This window comes from Balaenoptera ricei, chromosome 18 (assembly GCF_028023285.1).
Source record: "Balaenoptera ricei isolate mBalRic1 chromosome 18, mBalRic1.hap2, whole genome shotgun sequence".
NCBI classification, from domain to species: domain Eukaryota; kingdom Metazoa; phylum Chordata; class Mammalia; order Artiodactyla; family Balaenopteridae; genus Balaenoptera; species Balaenoptera ricei.
In genome coordinates, this window is record NC_082656.1 from 54,796,650 (window position 1) to 54,822,873 (window position 26,224).

The 26,224-nt window shown below is 38.0% G+C and overlaps 1 protein-coding gene across 3 annotated transcripts in view; it reads left to right on the plus strand.

Annotated features, from left to right (window-relative positions):
• Positions 1-24,583: 24,583 nt before the first annotated feature.
• Positions 24,584-26,224, plus strand: part of SCEL (sciellin) — a 240,374-nt gene continuing 238,733 nt past the window's right edge. For all 3 annotated transcript variants that reach the window (XM_059902796.1, XM_059902794.1, XM_059902795.1), the window contains exon 1: positions 24,584-24,628. In XM_059902796.1, the coding sequence (XP_059758779.1) occupies positions 24,590-24,628 (39 nt within the window). In that variant the 5' untranslated portion in view covers positions 24,584-24,589. The remainder of the gene's footprint in view (positions 24,629-26,224) is intronic.

Consider the following 26,224-nt stretch of genomic DNA (forward strand, 5'->3'; position numbering starts at 1 on the left):
CCCACCCTCCTTATCCTACACCTCTAAGTGGTCACAAAGCACCGAGTTGATCTCCCTGTGCTATACAGCTGCTTCCCACCAGCTATCTATTTTACAATTGGTAGTGTATATATGTCAATGCCACTCTCTCACTTCGTCCCAGCTTACCCTTCCCCCTCCCCCTGTCCTCAAGTGCATTCTCTACATGTGCGTCTTTATTCCTGTCATGCCCCTAGGTTTATCAGAACCATTTTTTGTTTTTTAGATTCCATATATATGTGTTAGCATACAGTATTTGTTTTTCTCTTTCTGACTTACTTCACTCTGTATGACAGACACTAGGTCCATCCATCTCACTACAAATAACTCAATTTCATTTCTTTTTATGGCTGAGTAAAATTCCATTGTATATATGTGCCACATCTTCTTTATCCATTCATCTGTTGATGGACACTTAGTTTGCTTCCATGTCCTGACTATTGTAAATAGTGCTGCAATGAACATTGTGGTACATGTCTCTTTTTGAATTATGGTTTTCTCGGGGTATACGCCCAGTAATGAGATTGCCTGGTCATATGGTAGTTCTATTTTTAGTTTTTAAAGGGACCTCCATACTCTCCTCCATAGTAGCTGTATCAATTTACACTCCCACCAACAGGGCAAGAGGGTTCCCTTTTCTCCACACCCTCTCCAGCATTTATTTTTTTTTTAATTTATTTTTTAAGCAATCACTTTTGTTAATTATTTATTTATTTGTTTATGGCTGTGTTGGGTCTTCGTTTCTGTGCGAGGGCTTTCTTTAGTTGAGGCAAGTGGGGGCCACTCTTCATCGCTGTGCGCGGGCCTCTCGTTATCGCCGCCTCTCCTGCTGTGGAGCACAGGCTCCAGATGCGCAGGCTCAGTAATTGTGGCTCACGGGCCTAGTTGCTCCGCGGCATGTGGGATCCTCCCAGACCAGGGCTCGAACCCGTGTCCCCCACATTAGCAGGCAGATTCTCAACCACTGCACCACCAGGGAAGCCCTCCCGCATTTATTGTTTGTAGATTTTTTGATGATGGCCATTCTGACCAGTGTGAGGTCATATGTCATTGTAGTTTTGATTTGCATTTCTCTAATGATTAGTGATGTTGAGCATCCTTTCTTGTGCTTGTTGGCCATCTGTATATCTCTTTGGAGAAATATGTATTTAGGTCTTCTGCCTATTTTTGGATTGGGTTGTATATGTTTTTTGATATTGAGCTTCATGAGCTGCTTATATATTTTAGAGATTAATCCTTTGTCAGTTGCTTCGTTTGCAAATATTTTCTCCCATTCTGAGGGTTGTCTTTTCGTCTTGTTTATGGTTTCCTTTGCTGTGCAAAAGCTTTTAAGTTTCATTAGGTCGCATTTGTTTATTTTTGTTTTTATTTCCATTACTCTAGGAGGTGAGTCAAAAAGGATCTTGCTGTGATTTATGTCATAGAGTGTTCTGCCTGTGTTTTCCTCTAAGAGTTTTATAGTGTCTGGCCTTACATTTAGGTCTTTAATCCATTTTTAGTTTATTTTTGTATATGGTGTAAGAGAGTGTTCTAATTTCATTCCTTTACATGTAGCTGTCCAGTTTTTCCAGCACCACTTACTGAAGAGGCTTTCTTTTCTCCACTGTATATTCTTGCCTCCTTTATCAAAGATAAGGTGACCATATGTGCATGGGTTTATCTCTGGGCTTTCTATCCTGTTCCATTGATCTATATTTCTGTTTTTGTTCCAGTACCATACTGTCTTGATTACTGTAGCTTTGTAGTATAGCTGAAGTCCAGGAGCCTGATTCCTCCAGCTCCATTTTTCGTTCTCAAGATTGCTTTGGCTATTCATGGTCTTTTGTGTTTCCATACAAATTGTGAAATTTTTTGTTCTAGTTCTGTGAAAAATGCCATTGGTAGTTTGATAGGGATTGCATTGAATCTGTAGATTGCTTTGGGTAGCATAGTCATTTTCACAAAGTTGATTCTTCCAATCCAAGATCATGGTATATCTCTCCATCTGTTTGTATCATCTTTAATTTATTTCATTAGTGTCTTATAGTTTTCTGCATACAGGTCTTTTGTCTCCTTAGGTGGGTTTATTCCTAGGTATTTAATTTTTTTTGTTGCAATGGTAAATGGGAGTGTTTCCTTAATTTCTCTTTCAGATTTTTTGTCGTTAGTGTATAGGAATGCAAGGGATTTCTGTGCATTCATTTTGTATCTTGCTACTTTATTCATTGATTAGCTCTAGTAGTTTTCTTGTAGCATCTTTAGGAGTCTCTGTGTATAGTATCATGTCATCTGCAAACAGTGACAGCTTTACTTCTTCTTTTCCGATTTGGATCCCTTTTATTTCTTTTTCTTCTCTGATTGCCATGGCTAAAACTTCCAAAACTATGTTGAATAATAGTGGTGAAAGTGGGCAACCTTGTCTTGTTCCTCATCTTAGTGGAAATGCTTTCAGTTTTTCACCATCGAGAATGATGTTGGCTGTGGGTTTGTCATATACGGCCTTTATTATGTTGAGGTAGGTTCCCTCTATGCCTACTTTCTGGAGAGTTTTTATCATAAATGGGTGTTGAATTTTGTTGAAAGCTTTTTCTGCATCTATTGAGATGATCATATGTTTTTATCTTTCAATTTGTTAATATGGTGTATCACATTGATTGATTTGCATATATTGAAGAATCCTTGCATTCCTGGGATAACCCCCACTTGTTTATGGTGTATGATCCTTTTAATGTGCTGTTGGATTCTGTTTGCTAGTACTTTGTTGAGGACTTTTACATCTATCTTCATCAGTGATATTGGCCTGTAGTTTTCTTTTTTTGTGACATCTTTGTCTGGTTTTGGAATCAGGATGATGGAGGCCTCGTAGAATGAGTTTGGGAGTGTTCCTCCCTCTGCTATATTTTGGAAGAGTTTGAGAAGGATAGATGTTAGCTCTTCTCTACATGTTTGATAGAATTCATCTGTGAAGACATCTGGTCCTGGGCTTTTGTTTGTTGGAAGATTTTTAGTCAGTGTTTCAATTTCAGTGCTTGTGATGGTCTGTCTATATTTTCTATTTCTTCCTGGTTCAGTCTCAGAAGATTGTGCTTTTCTAAGAATTTGTCCGTTTCTTCCAGGTTGTCCATTTTATTGACATACAGTTGCTTGTAGTAATCTCTCATGATCCTTTATATTTCTGCAGTGTCAGTTTTTACTTCTCCTTTTTCGTTTGTAATTCTCTTGATTTTAGTCTTCTCCCTTTTTTTCTTGATGAGTCTGGCTAATGGTTTATCAATTTTATTTACCTTCTCAAAGAACCAGGTTTTAGTTTTATTGACCTTAGCTGTTGTTTCCTTCATTTCTTTTTCATTTATTCCTGATCTGATCTTTATTAGTTCTTTCCTTCTGCTAACTTTGGGGTTTTTTGGTCTTCTTTCTCTAATTGCTTTAGGTGTAAGTTTGAGTTGTTTATTTGAGATTTTTCTTGTTTTTTGAGGTAGGATTGTATTGCTATGAACTGCCCTCCTCTTAGAACAGCTTTTGCTGCATCCCATAGGGTTTGGGGTCGTCGTGTTTTCATTGTCATTTGTTTCTAGGTATTTTTTGATTTCCTCTTTGATTTCTTCAGTGATCTCTTGGCTATTTAGTAGCATATTGTTTAGCCTCCATGTGTTTGTATTTTTTACAGATTTTTTCCTGTAATTGATATCTAGCCTCATAGTGTTGTGTTCGGAAAAGATACTTGATACGATTTCAATTTTCTTAAATTTACCAAGGTTTGAATTGTGACCCAAGATATGATCTATCCTGGAGAATGTTCCATGAGCACTTGAGAAGAATGTGTATTCTGTTGTTTTTGGATGGAATGTCCTAAAAATATGAATTAAGTCCAATTAAGTCCATCTTGTCTAATGTGTCATTTAAAGCTTGTGTTTCCTTATTTATTTTCATTTTGGATGATCTGTACATTGGTGAAAATGGGATGTTAAAGTCCCCTACTATTATTGTGTTACTGTCGATTTCCCTTTTTATGGCTGTTAGCATTTGCCTTATGTATTGAGGTGCTCCTATGTTGGGTGCATAGATATTTACAATTGTCATATCTTCTTCTTGGATTGATCCTTTGATCATTATGTAGTGTCCTTCTTTGTCTCTTGTAATAGTCTTTACTTTAAAGTTTATTTTGTCTGATATGAGCATTGCTACTCCAGCTTTCTTTTGATTTCCTTTTGCATCGAATATATTTTTGCATCCCATCAGTTTCAGTCTGTACGTGTCCCTAGGTCTGAAGTGGGTCTCTTGTAGACAGCATATATATGGGTCTTGTTTTTGTATCCATTCAGCCAGTCTATGTGTTTTGGTTGGGGCATTTAAGCTGTTTACATTTAAGGTTATTATCGGTATGTATGTTCCTATTACCATTTTCTTAATTGTTTTGGGTTTGTTATTGTAGGTCTTTTCCTTCTCTTGTGTTTCCTATCTAGAGAAGTTCCTTTAGCATTTGTTGTAAAGCTGGTTTGGTGGTGCTGAATTCTCTTAGCTTTTGCTTGTCTGTAAAGGTTTTAATTTCTCCATCGAATCTGAATGAGATCCTTGCTGGGGAGAGTAATCTTGGTTGTAGGTTTTTCCTTTCATCACTTTAAGTATATCATGCCACTTCCTTCTGGCTTGCAGATCTTCTGCTGAAAGATCAGCTGTTATCCTTATGGGGATTCCCTTGTATGTTATTTGTTGCTTTTCCCTTGCTGCTTTTAATATTTTTTCTTTGTATTTAATTTTTGGTAGTTTGATTAATATGTGTCTTGGCGTGTTTCTCCTTGGATTTATCCTGTATGGGACTCTCTGCAATTCCTGGACTTGACTGACTATTTCCTTTCCCATATTAGGGTCGTTTTCAACTATAAGCTCTTCAAATATTTTCTCAGTCCCTTTCTTTTTCTCTTCTTCTTTTGGTACCCCTGTAATTCAAATGTTGGTGTATTTATTATTGTCCCCGATGTCTCTGAGACTGTCCTCAATTCTTTTCATTCTTTTTTCTTTATTCAGCTCTGCAGTAGTTATTTCCACTATTTTATCTTCCAGGTCATTTATCCGTTCTTCTGCCTCAGTTATTCTGCTATTGATTCCTTCTAGAGAATTTTTAATTTTATTTATTGTGTTGTTCATCATTGTTTGTTTGCCCTTTAGTTCTTCTAGGTCGTTGTTAAATGCTTCTTGTATTTTCTCCATTCTATTTCCAAGATTTTGGATCATCTTTACTATCATTACTCTGAATTATTTTTCAGGTAGACTGCCTATTTCCTCTTCATTTGTTTGGTCTGGTGGGTTTTTACCTTGCTCCTTCGTCTGCTGTGTATTTCTCTGTCTTCTCATTTTGTTTAACTTACTTTGTTTCAGGCTTCCATTTGCAGCCTGCAGGTTCGTACTTCCCATTGTTTTTGGTGTCTGTCCCCAGTGAGTGAGGTTGGTTCAGTGGCTTGTGTAGGCTTCCTGGTGGAGGGGACTGTCACCTGTGTTCTGGTTTGTGGGGCTGGATCTTGTCTTTCTGGTGGGCAGGGCCACGTCTGATGGTGTGTTTTGGCATGTCTGTGAACTTAGTATGATTTTTGGCAGCCTCTCTGCTAATGGGTGGGATTGTGTTCCTGTCTTGCTAGTTTTTTGGCATGGGGCATCCAGCACTGGAGCTTGCTGGCCGTTGGGTGGACCTGGGTGTTAACATTGTGATGGAGATCTCTGGGAGAGCTCTCGCCAATTGATATTACATGGTGTCGGGAGGTCTCTGGTGGTCCAATGTCCTGAACTCGGCTCTGCCACCTCAGAGGCTCAGGCCTGACACCAGGCTGGGGCACCAAGATCCTGTCAGCCAGAAGGCAAGCCTCCACTTCCAGCTTGACCCAGTGCTGGTCCTTTTCCCACAGCTGAGTCAGTGAAGCAAAACTGGTCAAGAGGTGCTGTTCTCACTCCAACTTTTCAGCTGTAGATGTTTTTTTGATGTATTTGTGGGGAGGAAGGTGATCTCTATGTCTTACTCCTCCGCCATCTTGAAGGTTGCCCTGCAGTAGGAGACTCCACTAAAGACGCCAACCTCTGTAAGAGCTAGAGGTGCAGAGACATTTTTTTCAGAGGGTTTGCAGCTTGCGTTTTTTTTCTTTTCCTTTGTGCTTCGTCTAGTTGCTCTTGTTCACAGGGTGCTTCATGCAGAGGCCTCGCACCTGGCACTTCAGATCAGAGTGCTTAGTGCAAAATGGCTGCATTGACACCTCAGCTTGGTGGGCCGGGCCTTGTGTGGAAGTGCTTACCCTGACACTCGGTCAGTCTTTTGCATGTTAGCCACTCTAATAGTTGTGTAGTAGCATCTCATTGTAGTTTTTTTTTTTTTTTTTTTTTTAATTTATTTATTTATGGCTGTGTTGGGTCTTCGTTTCTGTGCGAGGGCTTTCTCTAGTTGTGGCAAGTGGGGGCCACTCTTCATCACGGTGCATGGGCCTCTCACCATCGCGGCCTCTCTTGTTGCGGAACACAGGCTCCAGACGTGCAGGCTCAGCAACTGTGGCTCACGGGCCTAGTCGCTTCACAGCATGTGGTATCCTCCCAGACCAGGGCTCGAACCTGTGTCCCCTGCATTGGCAGGCAGACTGTCAACCACTGCGCCACCAGGGAAGCCCCTCATTATAGTTTTAATTTGCATTTTCCTAATGACTAAAATTGTTGACTATTTTTTATATACTTATTTGCCATACATATATCTTCTTTGGTGAAGTGTCTGTTCAAATATTCTGACCATTTTAAAATAATTATATTAGTTCTTATTACTGTTGAATTTTGAAAGTTTGAATTTTAATATTTTTTCCTAGTAGGTTGCTTTTTTTTCACTTAACCATGTCTTTTTAAGAGCAGAAGTTTTAAAATTTGACAAAGCCAATTTATCTTTTTTTGTTGTTGTCATTGATTGTGCTTTTAGTGGCATAGCTAAGAAATCTTTGCCTACCTGAAGGTCACAAATAGTTTCTCCTATGTCTTTGCCTAGAAGTTCTATAGTTTTAGATTTTACATTTAGACCTTTGGGGCATTTTAAATTAATTTGTATATATGGTTTGAGATATGGATTGAAGTTCAGTTTTTTTTGTATATTAATATCTATTTATTTCAGAACCATTTATTAAAAGACTGTTCTTTCTTATTGAATTGCCTGTGCACATCTGTTAAAAAATCAGCTGTCCGTATATGTATGGATCTACTTTTGGAATCTCTATTCTGCTCTATTAATCTATTTATCTACCTTGTACCAATATCACTGTCTTGATTTTAGATTTATCATAAGTATTAAAATCAGGTAGTGTTAGTCCTCCAAGTTTGCTTTTCTTTTTCAAAGTTGTTTTGACTATTCTGAAGTCCTTTGCATTTCCATATAAATTTTAGAATTTTGTCAATGTCTATACAAAACCTCCTTTTTTTGATTGGAGCTCTTTTGAATCTATAGATCAATCAGGAAAACAGACATCTTAACAACACTGAAGTTTTCAACCTATGAACATGGTCTACCTCTCAATTTATTTAGGTCTTTCTTAATTTCTCTGAGCTATGTTTGATAGTTTTCAATATGTCATGCATATCTTTTGTCAGACTTATCCCTAAGTATTTCACTTTTTTATGCTATTGTAAATGGTATTCTCATTTCAATTTTAATTTCTGATTGTTGCTGGTATATAGAAATAAGGTAGATTTTTCTATGTCAATATTGTATCCCAAAACCTTGCGAAACTCACCTATTAGTTTTAGTAGCATTGTTTTGAGATTCCATGGGATTTTCTACATAAATAATTATGTATGTCTTCTCTGAATAAAGACAGATTTTCTTTTCCAGTATTGAGGAGTTCATTTCTTTTTCTTGCCCTTTTGCACTGGCCAGAATCCCCAGTTTAATGTTGAATAAAGTCCTGAATGTAGACACCCTTGCCTTGATCATGATCTTAGCGAGAAGGTGTTTGGTCTTTCATCACTAAGTATTATGTTAGCTTTAGGGGTTTTTTTGCATTATATATAACAGTCATCTTGTGAGTCCATCTTTTAAGAGCATATTTATAAATAGATAAATATTCCTTGCGCTGATGTTCTAAATAATAGAGGCAAAGGGATTTTCCTAAATGATTGTGAGAAACTCACTTTACCTTCTACATTCTCAATTCACCAGACCATTGTTAGCCTTTTATCTCACGCTGGGTATATAACAATAATTGAGGATTGCTGCCAACTTTTACAGTTCTTTCTGAGCCCACTGGGAGCACCGCTAGAGTGTAAGCTGTATTTTCTTTCTAGGATTCAAGCACGTCTGGCTGGCTGGTTGAGTGGGCCTGCAAGAGATCTATTTACATGAATACATGAAGCTTCCTGGGAAAGAACTCACTCTTAAGAAGGAAAAGTCAGGCAGGGAAGACTTAGCTTAACAAGTGCCTCAGGCATCAAAGGGAGCCTTGATTTTATGTGTAGCACCTTGTCAGACTCTCAGCCAGTGTCCCTGATCCAGCTCCACATAGGTCTTACAGAAAATAGGAGTTGAGTATACAAGTGTCCACAACCTCACTCTAAGACAGGAGGACACTAAGTATCTCTAATTTGGTCTCTAGACACAAAGTCAAAAAGTAAGAGGTGCATTTTCCTTTTTATGGAGGGAACACAGCATGGCTTTGGCACATATAATTTTCTAGAGAGCTTGCCACATTTACCATCATGAAGGCTGGGTCCTGCAGATGCCAAGTCTCCATGCAGGTAGTGGAGGCAGAATGGAGCTGCTCCTGGGGACTCCCAGGTAAACCTGCAGGGATTTTGAGTGAATCTGGACATCCCAAAATTATGCTTAGGGGACAAAGTCAGAAGAAATATAGGTTGTTGCTATCAGTGCACCTTAATTCTATTCGCTAGGTGGGTGTTATATGGTGAAATATGGGCAACATATCTTGATTAGGTTAATTTAAAATACTTTTAATTTTGAGTCCAGTTTAATGAGATAAAAGAAAGAAAAAAAGATAATAAAATCAACTACTAATCAACATATCTTTATAAAAAAGGCCTCTTGTTTGGCACAATAATTATTTTCCTGCTATTCTTGACTATTTTTAAATGATGAAAACTTTGCTGTGATTTCTAAGTGCTAATTAATTCTAAAACTCTCTCAGGTCTGTAAATGGTAAAGAGTGCAGAGGACGTGATTTAGAAAAATATTGTCTACTTTAAGTTCTGTTGCTGTATAATTGATTATTTTTCTACTGCTATGCCTTTATCATTTGTTTTTGAGAAATAAGACAAAGCCAGTGACTTGAAAATGATAAACTAAAGAGATTTTGTATTAGAACATACTATTAAGGGTGGTAGCCTGTAAATGCTATTATCCATTTCTTTGTGAACAGATGCAATCTAATTGTCATAAACAGTGCTGGCGGTGCTCCAAGCATGTGCCACCTGGGGCAGGCATTGCTTTAGTGACACAGAACTCGACTTTCACAAATCTTCATTCTGGTGACTTTCACAGTGGCCTTTAGTGCCCAGAGCCAGTTAGAGTAACTAAAGAGGAAAATGGCATCTTAGATATATTTGGGTTGGCTAAGAGGGTACTTGCTCCAGACACCACGATCCCATACAAAATAAGATTTTGCATTGTTTGAGGATGAGAATATTTCTAAAATGGGTATAGTATTATATCAAAATCATAATAACAATAAGTGTGTCATAGTCATATCTTCTTAGAACTTTCAGATACTATTTTCCCTAGGTGACTTTATTATTTTGATATCAACTGCCATTTCCTTAAAACAGGTTTTTTATTAAAAAATTTCCTTATTTTTCAAACAGTCTTAAGATTTTTAAAATTTCTACTGGCATCTTAATTTTCACTGTTGAAAAAGAAAAATATCTCTCTTTCCTTCTAAGCTATTATTTTTCCTCTTATCATTTCTCTGTCATTCTCTTGAAAATATACTTTTTTTGCTTGTGTTGTGGAAAAGAAATGGAAGGGACCTAGTCTGGAATTGAGACAATATGAAGATTCTGGCAAGTAGATAAGGGTCTAGGGAAGTATTTAGCAACTAAAATCCTTGGAATTGCATCTAAGAAAAGTAACACGTTGCAATATTAAGAAAAAAAAAACCTTTCTGGCTCTTTTTAGCTTAATTGTAGGCTATACTAAACTATTAGATTACTCTTTCAGAAAGAGTTATCAAGAACTACAAAGGCCCAAACTTTTACCCTTTCTGCCAGCTAACAGGCAAGCCTGCCACAGTTTGATGGAGTCTGGTAGAAAACACGAAAATCCTGGGCCTGAGAGTAACAAAAATACAGCACAGCAAATAGTCTGAGCATCAGCACATACTTGTCTTTGTTCCCTTTGCCTCCAAGCTCCATGTAGGCAACACAGATAGGCTCAGATGGATGACTTCACGGAAGTGACTTGAGTTACAGGAGAGGAACCCTAAGCTTAGGGAACCTGAATTTTTTTTATAATGGGCAACAAGCATGCCTATAACCTTCAAGGCTGTTTGCTGTACTAAATCCTTGAAGAGATAGTTCAGAATGAATGACAGTGCCTTGTTTCACAAGAGGTGTAGAATCATGAGAGACTCATGGAAAATTGTCTCCCAACAAGTTTATATATAGGACCTAGCTCTTTCCCAAAGCCAGGAGTTGACCAGAATTTGTGTCTTTCTGAAAGCAAAACTGAGACCAATACTCACTGGTGTGCTGACAGATGTTTAACAACTGGTTCTCTGAAAAGAAAAAAAGCACTAATTTGTAGCATTTGCTGATTTCCATGGTGCAAACATTCCTACCATGGCTGATTTTAAACTACCAATAGGACCACTGAACATGGAGTTAGGAAGAGATGTACAGTAGCACGCATTTGTATAGTATTTCTACCATACACGTATAATAGACGTAAATAGTCTCAAGAGACTGGATAACACCAAAATTTAGTAAAATAATTAGGAAGTGATCAGTTTTGAGTATTTACCAACTTTCAATTTAATATAATATTTAATTGTAAGTTTATGTAATTAATTTTTAATAATAACCATCTTTAACAACTGGCCTGCAAAATTCCTGAAAATTGAACAATTGGCTCTTGCAAGCCAGTCTTAGCCAGCCCAAGCACCCCACTGTCAGGACTCCTCCCTGTCTAATTAATCAAGTTCCATTGGACATTCTTCAAAACCTAGTCTCTTTTGTGTTTGTTCTACTAGCTTATTTAAAAATCCTTTTTCTCGTTTTATTTAAAGCTAAAGTGATATTCATATAACCTGTTTATTTTTCAACACCATCTGGTTAACATAAATAAATCTGATCTACTGTATCCGAACTTAGAATATGTTAGAAATAATACAAATTATATAACTTTGGGGGTTCTCTTTTGGTTGTTTTCATTACTATGGAGTGAGTGTGAGTAGAAAACCTATTTGACTTTTTCTTGGAATTTGATATTTTTGAACCATCTTTTTTCAGAGGATTATATAATGAGTAAAGTCTGTAAAGTCTGTAAAGTCTGTCACGAATTCTTGGGAAATTTCATAGGCTTTAAGCTGGACCAAAAGCAGTGCTCTTACAGATGGCTAAATCAGACTCATGCAAAAAACAGTAACTGAACACTTATGTGCCACATACCAGGCTAACTGAATTATTTCACATACTTTTTTCATTTAGTAATTAAAAAAACTATGAAGTAGGTATTCATTTCATTTTATGGATGGGGATGCTGAGGTTAGTCTTGGCTTCTTTATTTATATTTTGAGAAGGGAGTGTGATTATCATGCACCCCTCTCTTCTCATGATCAGTATATAGTCATTAATTATAAAACATTTCCGTGGCATTTTAAAGTAGGGAACCTTGACAAGACTGCCCTAAGGGCTCCAAGAGCGGAAAAAATATCTACATTCTGCTTGAATTGGTTATATATTTTTGGCCATAGTGATAATCCAGAATGAAATTGTGGGCCACACATTACTAAGATATGCAAGAACATTTCAAATGAAAGTAATCAAATAGTATGTTCATCAAACAGTAACTATAACTCAGTTTCAGGAAAAGTCACTGTCAATATCATTAAAAATGGTGCATGGAGCTATATAAATGCACTGATGAACTTTTTTTCAGGTGGTTTAAGCTCAGACTAACAAAAAATATCAAAGTTTTCATAGGTGATCATTTTATCTCAGTGAAATATCTTCTCTTTCAAGAAAGAGGAAAAGACCATAGTAAACTAATAAAGACTTTGGGTTAAGTATAGCTTCAGCGAGTTTTTCAAGAGAGAAAAATACTCTGACCACTTCATTTGATAAATCTAAAACAAATGAGAAAATCAGAGTTATTCACATCACTTGGTTTGTTGTACTACTATCACTTACCTTACCAAGGAGAAAATAAATTGCTCTCTTTCCACAAGTAATAAAAATGCTGCAATTGTATACTATAATTGCATAATATGAGTCTGGATATAGCTTAGCAAGCTTCTGTTTAATTTGTGAGTGTATAGAAATCACCATTTCAGTGGATTTATTTTGTGTCCATTTCATAACCACCATATCAGTGGGTATATTTTTAATGATTAATTGTCATCTGGGGATAGCAATTTAAAAACTGTAGAAGACATTTAGTATCTCATGTACACTATTTAAATTCTCAAGATAGAGCCTGTTGCTTAGCTTATTTTGTGGGTCTATATTTATTGCTGGACAATCTGTTCCTTTGGGGAGATATCTACCTGCAGCTGGGGTGATGCGCTGGTATGGTAAGTTTCATAAAGTAGAGGGTGTGGATAGGGTAATTTCATTTAGAATGACCTAGGCAGATAGGCAGCATAAAGTAATTTTACCAAGGAAAGATTAGGCACCAGAAAACTATAAATGATTTGAAAAATATGTATTTTTCTTTTTGTGTTTCTCTATTTTCTAATTTTTCTTTAATGATTATGTATGATTTGGGAAATAAGGAAATAGTATCACTACAATGTGATTTTTACTTTTTCCTCTGTAGTTTTATAGTTTTGGTCTAATTCCATTTAGCAGAGAAATTTCAAATTCTAGCAATATGATGTTGCTTTAGAAAAGATAAAATATACTGGCAAAAAAAAAAAAAAAGAAAGAAAGAAAGAAAGAGAGGAAGAGAAAGAGAGAGAAAATTTAAAATATATTTGTTTTTTAACCAATCAGAGCCGGTACCAGGTACCATTTTGAGTTGTTTAGGTTTATAACAAGGCATATGCTGGGGCTGTTGGAGCTGGAGAGATACAGAGATATGTACTGTAAGACAAGGCCTCTGACTTCAAGTTCAGTTCTGTAAATCTTTATTGAGCATTTTAATGTAGAATAGGGATCCAGAGGTGATAAGATACAATCACTGCCTTCTCAAAGAGCTAGCAATCCAGTTAATTATAGGAACAGGAAAATAAAATTAACAATTCAGGGAAATATATATGAAGGGTCCAGTGAATGACCTGAGAGTTCAGAGTGGTGGGAAATCAATTCAATGTGGGATAAATGAAAAAGATCTCATGAGAGCTGTGGGATTTGAATTGGTCTTATTGGATGAAGAAAGCTTGGGTAAATGGGGGTATGATAGAGGGCTTTGTTTGATTGGGGGAATTGCTGCAAAAGGTGTATAGGTAGGAAAACACAAGGCATGTTCGGGAGTCATGAATAAATCTGTTTTGTGGGCTCATGGTGGAGAGTGGTGGCAGATAAAGTTGGTTAAGTACGGATAAGATTTCACTGAAAGCTTTTCTAATATGCTTTCATAAAATGCTTTGGATATAGCATTTTTTTTTTTTTTTTTTTAAGTTTCAAGTTCATTTACTATTTAGACTACTTTGGGGCTGACCAGCCAGCCTGTGTCTGATAAGGAGAATAATGTGTTGTCCTGCATCTGCTTCTCAGCCATGTCTTGCCTATGAACCCAAAGCCTTAGAATTCTCTGTAATGAATGAGAGCCCAAAGATCGTCTTAATTTAACTATGACTTTATTATGTTGTCCTGGCCTTCTGATGTGGAATCGTTATGGGGAGTTTCCCTGTAAGCTAATAAATTAGCTTACAGAAAATGAATTTCATAGAATAGGCCCCAAGGGAAGTGTTATACTGATATCCATTTCATACACTTGTTTATAAAGTTGATGCACATTGTATTATGGTAGTAATTAAAAAACATAAAACCAGTTTTACAGATATTTTTAAACACTTTCCTCTTTCCACCTATTCTCCTTGTTAATCCTCATCAACTTCTACCATTTTCAAAAGATGATGGTGGTGGTGTTGACAATAATTATTCAAAATAAATATTTTAAAAGCAGCATAACTGTGTTGGAACTTGTTCACACAACACTAAATTATCCTGAGGAGATGGTCACTGGGTATGAGTGGGGTAGTGGGGAGAGAACACAGTCCATCAATGAAGCTAATGCTTTGGTCCATTTCTGCCTATCCCAGTCCCGTTCAGCTACAGATACAGAGGGTCTTCCCTACGCCAGGCTCCTCTCCTGCCTGGATTTTGAACTCATCCTGTCCAAGGCAACAATATATCACTGGAATCATACATACCTGATGATGGGATCTGGAGTGAATATAAATTGAGTAGCATATTCCTATGAACCACCCCCTCAACCACTGTCCTCCTCTCCCTCCATTGTGTTCAACACAGTCTTAAGAAAAAATTCTTACCATGACTTCCTTTTCTGTACTCCAGTATCACCTTCAGAATGGCTGTTATGCTTCTAACTTCAGCCTCTTGTCTGGGACCCTATGTTCTTCCTAAGCCTTTTCAACCCCTTTCCTGGGAATTCCTGCTAGAACCCTGAGAAGGGCATAAGACTGGTTCAGAACCACAAAGCTGATATGGCTGTGGCTCTAAGGAGGGCCACCTGAGTATCCATATCAGATTAATTGACCTGGAGTTTGTTACCTTTCTTTGAGGTGTTTGAAATGTTACTTCCTTCTTAATTCTGAGGGGTGTATAAGGAAATATACATAAGAACACATCTAGTGTAGTAACCATTTATTAAATTCTTAATGTGTAGACGAACAGGCAAGTATATGTTTAAGGAGTTAGATGTGCATTTCCTTCTTTTGGTTTGTAACACAAGAGCTGTTATTAATCTGAAAGCATCTGAGACCTAACTGATTCACAATTTATATCTGTAAACTGTATGTCTTTATAGTGGTTTTTAAATATCTGATAACTATATCTTTAAACCTTAGAGTGAATATTATATTTTCAAATGAGTACTAACTTTTTATATAAATCAGATTGGACCAGGTGCCCACCTAGATCATACTATTCTAGAGAATATTTGATGCTTCATGTAGTTCACCCACTAAGTCTACTGAACACCTACTATGTGCAAGTCAATATGCTATAAAAATGAGTAAATCATAGTCCTGGCCCTAGTGTGGAGGGATTAAGACAATGGCACATAGACATGGACACAGAACAGGGTAGCCAATACAACCTTTAAAGGACAAGAAAGCAGTTTTAATAATAATGACATGATCTTAGTTTTTTATCCTTGGCTAAGATAAAGAATAATTATATACTCAAGATGCAAATTATTCCTGGCTTAATTATCTCTATCAATTTGAAGGAACAGACACTCAGGTGTGCAGACAGATGCCATACTCCGTTGGGAGCACTTAATCTATGTCTTTTTATTGGGGCGGAGGTAGGGAGGATTCACTGATTTAAAATGATGTTACATTCTTTAAGAACAAAGTAGCAGAAGACCTTTTCTTAAACTGTATTTCACTATGCATGACCTTTGCCTGAATGTTCTTCGCAGCTACAAAGACAGCCTAGCTGATGGCAAAATCCACATTTTCATGTCAAGCTAATTTAGGGAACATTTCATCCCTTAGCTTCACAGTGTGAAGGACATTAATAATTCAGTGGTTTGTATACATTTCCATTCATTCTCCTTGAGAAGATGTTTACACTGCAAAACAATGGTGCAGGGATGGCGGAGTTGGGAAGACCTGCCTCTTGGGTTGGAGACATGCTCTTGTGGTGTCTTTTTTGCCACCCTGTCCCCATGCTTCCCCACAACCCCCGGCTCTTTTAGAATATCTGTGGCTTCAGCAACAGTGAACATTCAGTGGAGCTGAAGGAGTGGTAGGGTTTATTAGTGCCTTATGCCTTTAGCAACCCCTCATTGATACCCTTCATGCCATGTCTGTCTAGGTTGTTAAATAATTTTTTTTAAAGTTTCTTTTCTATACTTTGGTGCAAAATTGTTTACGCTGGGTCAAAACAAAGATTTTTTTTTAAACGTAGACTTTAAGGGAAGATTCCAGAGACTTGGTCCCTTGGGAATTACCCCTCTGTGAAAAAATTCTATTTCTTTTGTACTAGAGACCTGGCAATGGCAAAATGGACTGCCACTGTGAACCATTTATTCTGTCTCACTGGACAGAATAAATGGTTTCCTAATTGAAGCTATGTCATGACATGAACTGTAAGATGTGGTAGCAATAATTTACTCTCAGCTTAAAGAGATGACAGAAAATTCTCTGCTCTTTTTAAAAGCTTTTTTTCCCCAACTAGACTGTGAGATAATGTTTAAAAAAGGAATACTCTTTGCAGTACTATTTACACATTAATTTAAGCTACATATTTTGCAATATTTTAAAAGAACTAATTAAAAAGCATTGTGTGTGTGCTTTTGAATAGCATCATTTTTAGTAAGTACATCAGAGTTTCTTAACCATAATTTCATTTATGGTGAATTCTAAGTTCATTTATTATGTCCTATAGGCCATAGACATTATATTAAAACATGTATATATGTAACAACCTCCACACACACACACACTTTGTTTATATTAACCACTAACACATGGAAATTTAGTATAATAACAATTGTGGGATTTCAGAAATAATAGGCAAAATAATTATTCCAAATGATGTGAAGATACTTGGTAATCTAGTTAGATCACTATACCACACCTTTCACAAAAATACATTCCAAATAGTTAAAGGTATAGACACTAAAAAAACCCTCAAACTAGAGGAATGCTAGAAGAAAAGGAATGAAACATAGGTTTATAATTGTGGGATGAGGAAGGGCTATCTCAGCATGATGTAAACCTAAAAACCATAAAGAAAATCAACATAATAAAAAATTTATTTGAAAAGATAAAAGTAAATGTAAAAGATAAGTGAGAGTTTGGGAGAAAAATATATGCAATGTATGTAAAGACAAAAGATTAATATCCAGATTATCTTACTAACATTCTACTAATAAATATGAAAAAGACAATCAGCCAAATAGAAAATTGACAAAGAACTCAGAGTTCCTTTAATGAAAGAAGGGGTATAAATGTCCAAAAACTTATGAAAAAATGACCCATTTCAATAATTATTAAATAAATGAAAATTAAACAATAACAAGATATATTTTTCACCCACTTGATTGGCAACATTTCAACAGATTGATAACATGTGTCTTTAGTGAGGGAAAATGGGCACTCTCATAATTGTATTGATGGGAGTGAATATAGGTATAGCTTTTTTTTTTTAACATCTTTATTGGAGTATAATTGCTTTACAATGGTGTGTTAGTTTCTGCTTTATAACAAAGTGAATCACTTATACATATACATATGTCCCCATATCTCTTCCCTCTTGCATCTCCCTCCCTCCCACCCTCCCTATCCCACCCCTCTAGGTGGTCACAAAGCACCGAGCTGATCTCCCTGTGCTATGCAGCTGCTCCCCACTAGCTATCTATTTTACATTTGGTAGTGTATATATGTCCATGCCACTCTCTCACTTTGTCCCAGCTTACCCTTCCCCCTCCACATATCCTCAAGTCCATTCTCTAGTAGGTCTACATCTTTATTCCCATTTTGCCCCTAGTTTCTTCATGACCAATTTTTTTTTTTTTTAGGTTCCATATGTATGTGTTAGCATACGGTATTTGTTTTTCTCTTTCTGACTTACTTCACTCTGAATGACAGTCTCTAGGTCCATCCACCTCACTACGAATAACTCAGTTTCGTTCCTTTTTATAGCTGAGTAATATTCCATTTTATATATGTGCCACATCTTCTTTATCCATTCATCTGTCGATAGACACTTAGGTTGCTTCCATGTCCTGGCTATTATAAATAGAGCTGCAATGAACATTTTGGTACATGACTCTTTTTGAATTATGGTTTTCTCAGGGTATATGCCCAGTAGTGGGATTGCTGGGTCGTATGGTAGTTCTATTTGTAGTTATTTAAGGAACTTCCATACTGTTCTCCATAGTGGCTGTATCAATTTACATTCCCACCAACAGTGCAAGAGGGTTCCCTTTTCTCCACACCCTCTCCAGCATTTATTCTTTGTAGATTTTTTGATGATGGCCATTGTGACCGGTGTGAGATGATACCTCATTGTAGTTTTGATTTGCATTTCTCTAATGATTAATGATGTTGAGAAATTTTTCATGTGTTTGTTAGCAACCTGTATCTCTTCTTTGGAGAAATGTCTATTTAGGTCTTCGCCCATTTTTGAACTGGGTTGTTTGTTTTTTTGATATTGAGCTGCATGAGCTGCTTGTGAATTTTGGAGATTAATCCTTTGTCAGTTGCTTCGTTTGCAAATATTTTCTCCCATTCTGAGGGTTGTCTTTTCATCTTGTTTATGGTTTCCTTTGCTGTGCAAAAGCTTTTAAGTTTCATTAGGTCCCATTTGTTTATTTTTGTTTTTATTTCCATTTCTTTAGGAGGTGGGTCAAAAAGGATCTTGCTGTGATTTATGTCATAGAGTGTTCTGCCTATGTTTTCCTCTAAGAGTTTGATGGTGTCTGGCCTTACATTTAGGTCTTTAATCCATTTTGAGTTTATTTTTGTGTATGGTGTTAGGGAGTGTTGTACTTTCATTTTTTTACATGTAGCTGTCCAGTTTTCTCAGCACCACTTATTGAAGAGGCTGTCTTTTCTCCACTGTATATTCTAGCCTCCTTTATCAAAGATAAGGTGACTATATGTGTGTGGGTTTATCTCTGGGCTTTCTATCCTGTTCCATTGATCTATATTTCTGTTTTGTGCCAGTACCATACTGTCCTGATTACTGTAGCTTTGTAGTATAGTCTGAAGTCAGGGAGACTGATTCCTCCAGCTCCATTTTTCTTTCTCAAGATTGTTTTGGCAGTTCGGGGTCTTTTGTGTATCCATACACATTGTGAAATTTTTTGTTCTAGTTCTCTGAAAAATGCCAGTGGTAGTTTCATAGGGATTGCATTGAATCTGTAGATTGCTTTGGGTAATAGAGTCATTTTCACAATGTTGATTCTTCCAATCCAAGAACATGGTATATCTATCTATTTATATCATCCTTAATTTCTTTCATCAGTGTCTTATAATTTTCGGCATACAAGTCTTTTGTCTCCTTAGGTAGGTTTATTCCTAGGTATTTTATTCTTTTTGTTGCAGTGGTAAATGGGAGTGTTTTCTTAATTTCACTTTCAGATTTTTCATCATTAGTGTATAGGAATGCAAGAGATTTGTGTGCATTAATTTTGTATCCTACTACTTTACCAATTCATTGATTAGCTCTAGTAGTTTTCTGGTAGCATCTTTAGGATTCTTTACGTATAGTACCATGTCATCTGCAAACAGTGACAGCTTTACTTCTTCTTTTCCAATTTGGACTCCTTTTATTTCTTTTTCTTCTCTGATTGCTGTGCCTAAAACTGCCAAAACTATGTTGAATAATAGTGGTGAGAGTGGGCAACCTTGTCTCGTTCCTGATCTTAGTGGAAATGGTTTCAGTTTTTCACCATTGAGGATGACGTTGGCTGTGGGTTTGTCATATATGGCCTTTATAATCTTAAGGAAAGTTCCCTCTATGCCTACTTTCTGGAGGGTTTTTATCATAAATGGGTGTTGAATTTTGTATAAAGCTTTCTCTGTATCTATTGAGATGATCATATGGTTTTTCTCCTTCAATTTGTTAATATGGTGTATCACATTGTTTGATTTGCGTATATCGAAGAATCCTTGCATTCCTGGGATAAACCCCTCTTGATCATAGTGTATGATCCTTTTAATGTGCAGTTGGATTCTGTTTGCTAGTATTTTGTTGTGGATTTTTGTATCTATGTTCATCAGTGATATTGGCCTGTAGTTTTCTATCTTTGTGATGTCTTTGTCTGGTTTGGGTATCAGAGTGATGGTGGCCTCGTAGAATGAGTTTGGGAGTGTTCCTCCCTCTGCTGTATTCTGGAAGAGTTTGAGAAGGATAGGTGTTAGCTCTTCTGTAAATGTTTGATAGAATTCGCCTGTGAAGCCATCTGGTCCTGGGCTTTTGTTTGTTGGAAGATTTTTAATCACAGTTTCAATTTCAGTGCTTGTGATTGGTCTGTTCATATTTCTATTTCTTCCTGGTTCAGTCTCAGAAGGTTGTACATTTCTAAGAATTTACATTTCTTCCAGGTTGTCCATTTTATTCGCATATAGTTGCTTGTAGTAATCTCTCATGATCCTTTGTATTTCTGCAGTGTCAGTTGTTACTTCTCCTCCTCCATTTCTAATTCTATTGATTTGAGTCTTCTCCCATTTTTTCTTGATAAGTCTGGATAATGGTCTATCAATTTTGTTTATCTTCTCAAAGAACCAGCTTTTAGTTTTATTGATCTTTGCTATCGTTTCCTTCATCTCTTTTTCATTTATTTCTGATCTGATCTTTATGATTTCTTTCCTTCTGCTAACTCTGGGGTTTTTTTATTCTTCTTTCTCTAATTGCTTTAGGTGTAAGGTTAGGTTGTTTATTTGAGATGTTTCTTGTTTCTTAAGGTAGGATTATATTGCTATAAACTTCCCTCTTAGAACTGCTTTTGCTGCATCCCGTAGATTTTGGGTCATTGTGTTTTCATTGTCATTTGTTTCTACGTATTTTTTGATTTCCTCTTTGATTTCTTCAGTGATCTCTTGGTTATTAAATAGTGTGTTGTTTAGCCTCCATGTGTTTGTATTTCTTACAGATTTTTTCCTGTAATTGATATCTAGTCTCATAGCGTTGTGGTCACAAAAGATACTTGATATGTTTTCAATTTTCTTAAATTTACCAAGGCTTGATTTGTGACCCAAGGTATGATCTATCCTGGAGAATATTCCATGAGCACTTGAGAAGAATGTGTGTTCTGTTGTTTTTGGATGGAATGTCCTATAAATATCAATTAAGTCCATCTTTTTTAATGTATCATTTAAAGCTTGTGTTTCCTTATTGATTTTCATTTTGGATGATCTGTCCATTGGTGAAAGCGCAGTGTTAAAGTCCCCTACTATGATTGTGTTACTGTCGATTTCCCCTTTTATGGCTTTCAGTATTTGCCTTATGTATTGAGGTGCTCCTATGTTGGGTGCATAAATACTTACAATTGTTATATCTTCTTCATGGATTGATCCCTTGATCATTATGTAGTGGCCTTCTTTGTCTCTTGTAATAGTCTTTGTTTTAAAGTCTATTTTGTCCGATATGAGAATGGCTACTCCAGCTTTCTTTTGATTTCCATTTGCATGGAATATCTTTTTCCATCCCTTCTCTTTCAGTCTGTATGTGTCCCTAGGTCTGAAGTGGGTCTCTTGTAGACAGCATATATACGGGTCTTGTTTTTGTATCCATTCAGCCAATCTATGTCTTTTGGTTGGAGCATTTATTCCATTTACATTTAAGGTAATTATCAATAGATATGTTCCTATTACCATTTTCTGAATTTTTTTGGGTTTATTATTGTAGGTCTTTTCCTTCTCTTGTGTTTCCTGCCTAGAGAAGTTCCTTTAGCATTTGTTGTAAAGCTGGTTTGGTGGTGCTGAATTCTCTTAGCTTTTGCTTGTCTGTAAAAGTCTTAATTTCTCCTTCGAATCTGAATGAGATCCTTGCTGGGTAGAGTAATCTTGGTTGTAGGTTTTTCTCCTTCATCACTTTAAATATGTCCTGCCACTCCCTTCTGGCTTGCAGAGTTTCTGCTGAAAGATCAGCTGCTAACCTCATGGGGATTCCCTTATGTGTTATTTGTTGTTTTTCCCTTGCTGCTTTTAATATTTGTTCTTTGTATTTAAGTTTTGATAGTTTGATTAGTATGTGTCTTGGCGTGTTTCTCCTTGGATTTATCCTGTATGGGACTCTCTGTGCTTCCTGGACTTGATTAACTGTTTCCTTTCTCATATTACGGAAGTTTTCAACTATAATCTCTTCATATATTTTCTCAGTCCCTTTCTTTTTCTCTTCTTCTTCTGGGACCCCTATAATTTGAATGTTGGAGCGTTTAATATTGTCCCAGAGGTCTCTGAGTCTGTCCTCAATTCTTTTCATTCTTTTTTCTTTACTCTGCTCTGCAGTAGATATTTCCACTATTTTATCTTCCAGGTCACTTATCCGTTCTTCTGCCTCAGTTATTCTGCTATTGATCCCTTCTAGAGAATTTTAAATTTCATTTATTGTGTTGTTCATCACTGTTTGTTTGCTCTTTAGTTCTTCTAGGTCCTTGTTAAATGTTTCTTGTATTTTTGCCATTCTATTTCCAAGATTTGGGATCATCTTTACTATCATTATTCTGAATTATTTTCAGGTAGACTGCCTATTTCCTCTTCATTTGTTAGGTCTGGTGGGTTTTTGCCTTGCTCCTTCATCTGCTGTGTGTTTCTCTGTCTTCTCATTTTGCTTAACTTACTGTGTTTGGGGTCTCCTTTTCACAGGCTGCAGGTTCGTAGTTTCCATTGTTTTTGGTGTCTGTCCCCAGTGGCTAAGGTTGTTTCAGTGGGTTGTGTAAGCTTCCTGGTGGAGGGGAGTAGTGCCTGTGTTCTGGTGGATGAGCCTGGATCTTGTCTTTCTGGTGGGCAGATCCACGTCTGGTGGTGTGTTTTGGGGTGTCTGTGGCCTTATTATGATTTTAGGCAGCCTCTGTGCTAATGGATGGGTTTTTGTTCCTGTCTTGCTAGTTGTTTGGCATAGGGTGTCCTGCACTGTAGCTTGCTGGTCGTTGAGTGGAGCTGTGTCTTGGCATTGAGATGGAAATCTCTGGGAGATTTTCGCCATTTGATATTACATGGAGCTGGGAGGTCTCTTGTGGACCAGTGTCCTGAACTTGGCTCTCCCACTTCAGAGGCACAGCCCTGATGCCTGGCTGGAGCACCAAGAGCCTGTCCTCCACATGCACGGCTCAGAATAAAAGGGAGGAAAAAAAAAGAAAGAAAGAAAGAAGAAGGCAAAATAAAATAAAATGAAATAAAATAAATTTATTAAAAAAATTTTAAGAGAAAATATTTTTTAAGTGATGTAAATAAAAAACAAACAAAAAACAGACAGACAGAACCTTAGGACAAATGGTAAAAGCAAAGCTATACAGACAAAATCACACACAGAAGCATACACATACACACTCACCAAAAAAGAAAAAGGGAAATATATATATATACATCGTTGCTCCCAAAGTCCACCTCCTCAATTTGGGATGATTCGTTGTCTATTCAGGTATTCCACAGATGCAGGTACATCAAGTTGTTTGTGGAGCTTTAATCCGGTGCCTCTGAGGCTGCTGGGAGAGATTTCCCTTTCTCTTCTTTGTTCGCACAACTCCCAGGGTTCAGCTTTGGATTTGGACCCGCCTCTGTGTGTAGGTCGCCTGAGGGCATCTGTTCCCCGCCCAGACAGGACGGGGTTAAAGGAGCAGCTGCTTCGGGGGCTCTGGCTCACCCAGGCCGCGGGGAGGGAGGGGTACAGAGGAGGCGGGGCGAGCCTGCGGCGGCAGAGGCCAGCGTGACGTTGCACCAGCCTGAGGCGCCGTGCGTTCTTCCGGGGAAGTTGTCCCTGGATCACGGGACCCTGGCCGTGGTGGGCTGCACAGGCTCCCAGGAGGGGCGGTGTGGAGAGTGACCTGTGCTCACACACAGGCTTCTTGGTGGCGGCAGCAGCAGCTGTAGTGTCTCACGCCTGTCTCTGGGGTCCGCGCTGATAGCCGCAGCTTGAGCCCGTCTCTGGAGCTCCTTTAAGCGGCTCTCTGAATCCCCTCTCCTCACGCACCAGGAAACAATGGTTTCTTGCCTCTTCGGCAGCTGCAGACTTTTTCCCGGACTCCCTCCCGGCTAGCTGTGGCGCACTAGCCCCCTTCAGGCTGTGTTCACGCAGCCAACCCCAGTCCTCTCCCTGGGATCCGACCTCCGAAGCCAGAGCCTCAGCTCCCAGCCCCCGCCCGCCCCGGCGGGTGAGCAGACAAGCCTCTCGGGTTGGTGAGTGCTGCTCGGCGCTGAGCCTCCGTGCGGGAATCTCTCCACTTTGCCCTCCGCACCCCTGTGGCTGCGCTCTCCTCCGTGGCTCCGAAGCTTCCCCCCTCCGCCACCTGCAGTCTCCGCCCGCGAAGGGCCTTCCTAGTGTGAGGAAACTTTTCCTCCTTCACAGCTCCCTCCCACTGGTGCAGGTCCCATCCCTATTCTTTTGTCTCTGTTTTTTCTTTTTTCTTTTGCCCTACCCAGGTACGTGGGGAGTTTCTTGCCTTTTGGGAAGTCTGAGGTCTTCTGCCAGCGTTCAGTAGGTGTTCTGTAGGAGTTGTTCCACATGTAGATGTAATTCTGATGTATTTGCGGGGAGGAAGGTGATCTCCATGTGTTACTCCTCCGCTGTCTTGAAGCTCCTCCACCAGGTATAGCTTTTTGTAAGGCAAATTAACATTAGCTATCAAAAGTAAAATATGCATGACATTTGACCCAGAAATTTTACTAGAAATTCTACTTCTAGGGGTCTATCCTACAGAAGTACTAGCTTAATTACACACAAAATAAATGTCCATGGATTGGAGTGTTGTTTATTAGCCAAAAACAAGCAGAATTCTCAATTAATAGGAAAATGTTTAAATCAATATAGAAGATTCATTAAAGGAAATTCATATAGCAATTAAAAAGAAATTTGTAGATTCATATGTATGGACTCGCAAAACTATTCATTATAAGTAAAACAAAAAGCACATTGCAAAACCATATTCATGACCTGATTCTATTTTCATTTGGGGAAAAAACCAACAAAAATATATATTCCTATAAGCATAGAATGAAATCTGGAAGAATATAAAATGATCTCTTGATGGTGGCTACAGAGCTGGGTGCTAAAGAGAAAGGAGAGAAGGAAGGAGTTTCACTTATTTCACATACATTAAAAGATAACAGTGGGATTATGAGTGATTTTCTTTTCTTATATTTAACATCTCTTCTATTACAGACATGTATTACATGTATTACTTTTGTATTCAAAAACCAAATGTAACCTTGAAAAGATAATTCTTGAAGGATGGAAAAGATGAGAGACCAGAGACAGGAAGATAATTTAGGAGACCTTGAATGACCTTGGGAAGGACGTGAGCACCTGGCCCAGTGCCGAGACAAACGGGTTGAGAATGAAGGGCTGAGGTGAGACTCTGGGAGATGGAACTTGAGTGGAGAGGTGGGGTCTGGCTCACAGGTGAGTTATTATATATCTCGAACTCCCAGTCAGGAGCTCTTTCCTGGAGCCATGAAAGGTCCCATTAACCACACTGGCGCCACACTGAGACCTTCAAGGATCAGAACATGGGCATGGGCACACCCAGAGCACACTTACAGCAGATAACGACACCCAGGTTGTCTTGTTCCTAAGTAGCCAACCATTTCAGTTCTGATTTCCCACTTACATGTTTCCACATGAGACCAGATGAAAGCAATACCATCTTTGCCAAGGGCCCCTTGGGCTGTTCTCTGCAGCTCAGTGATCTGAAGGTTATACATCATTACATCAGCCTCCTCTTCAGGGGCTGGCAAGCAGCTCTCAGGCTGTCTCCAGGGAAGCCAGCTTTCCTTCCTTCACTCTGCTTGACCCTGACGTTCGTTGTATGTAATCTGCTCAGCCTGTAGTAAAATCTTCTGGTTCCTTTTTACTAAGTCATGCTCATAAACACGAGACTTAACCCACCTGCAGTCTGCTCTGACCCCAGCATTGTCAGTTGCCCTACATAGTCATCGTGAACATTGTTGTCTGTGGCCAAAGCATGTCTCACCTTTGAGTTATTTCAGGCCTCTGGCCATACCTTCCAATATGCATAAGTGACTGCTCAGCACAGAGTAAGCAATGTCACATGATGGAAACTAACTTCACGTGGGGAACCTCTCTGAAAGGCCTGCTCACTTGTTTGTTTACTCAGAAGCAGATGTTTAAACATCTGCTTAAATATTGTGAAATCTTTTCACCGATTGGACCTTTGGTTCTTGCA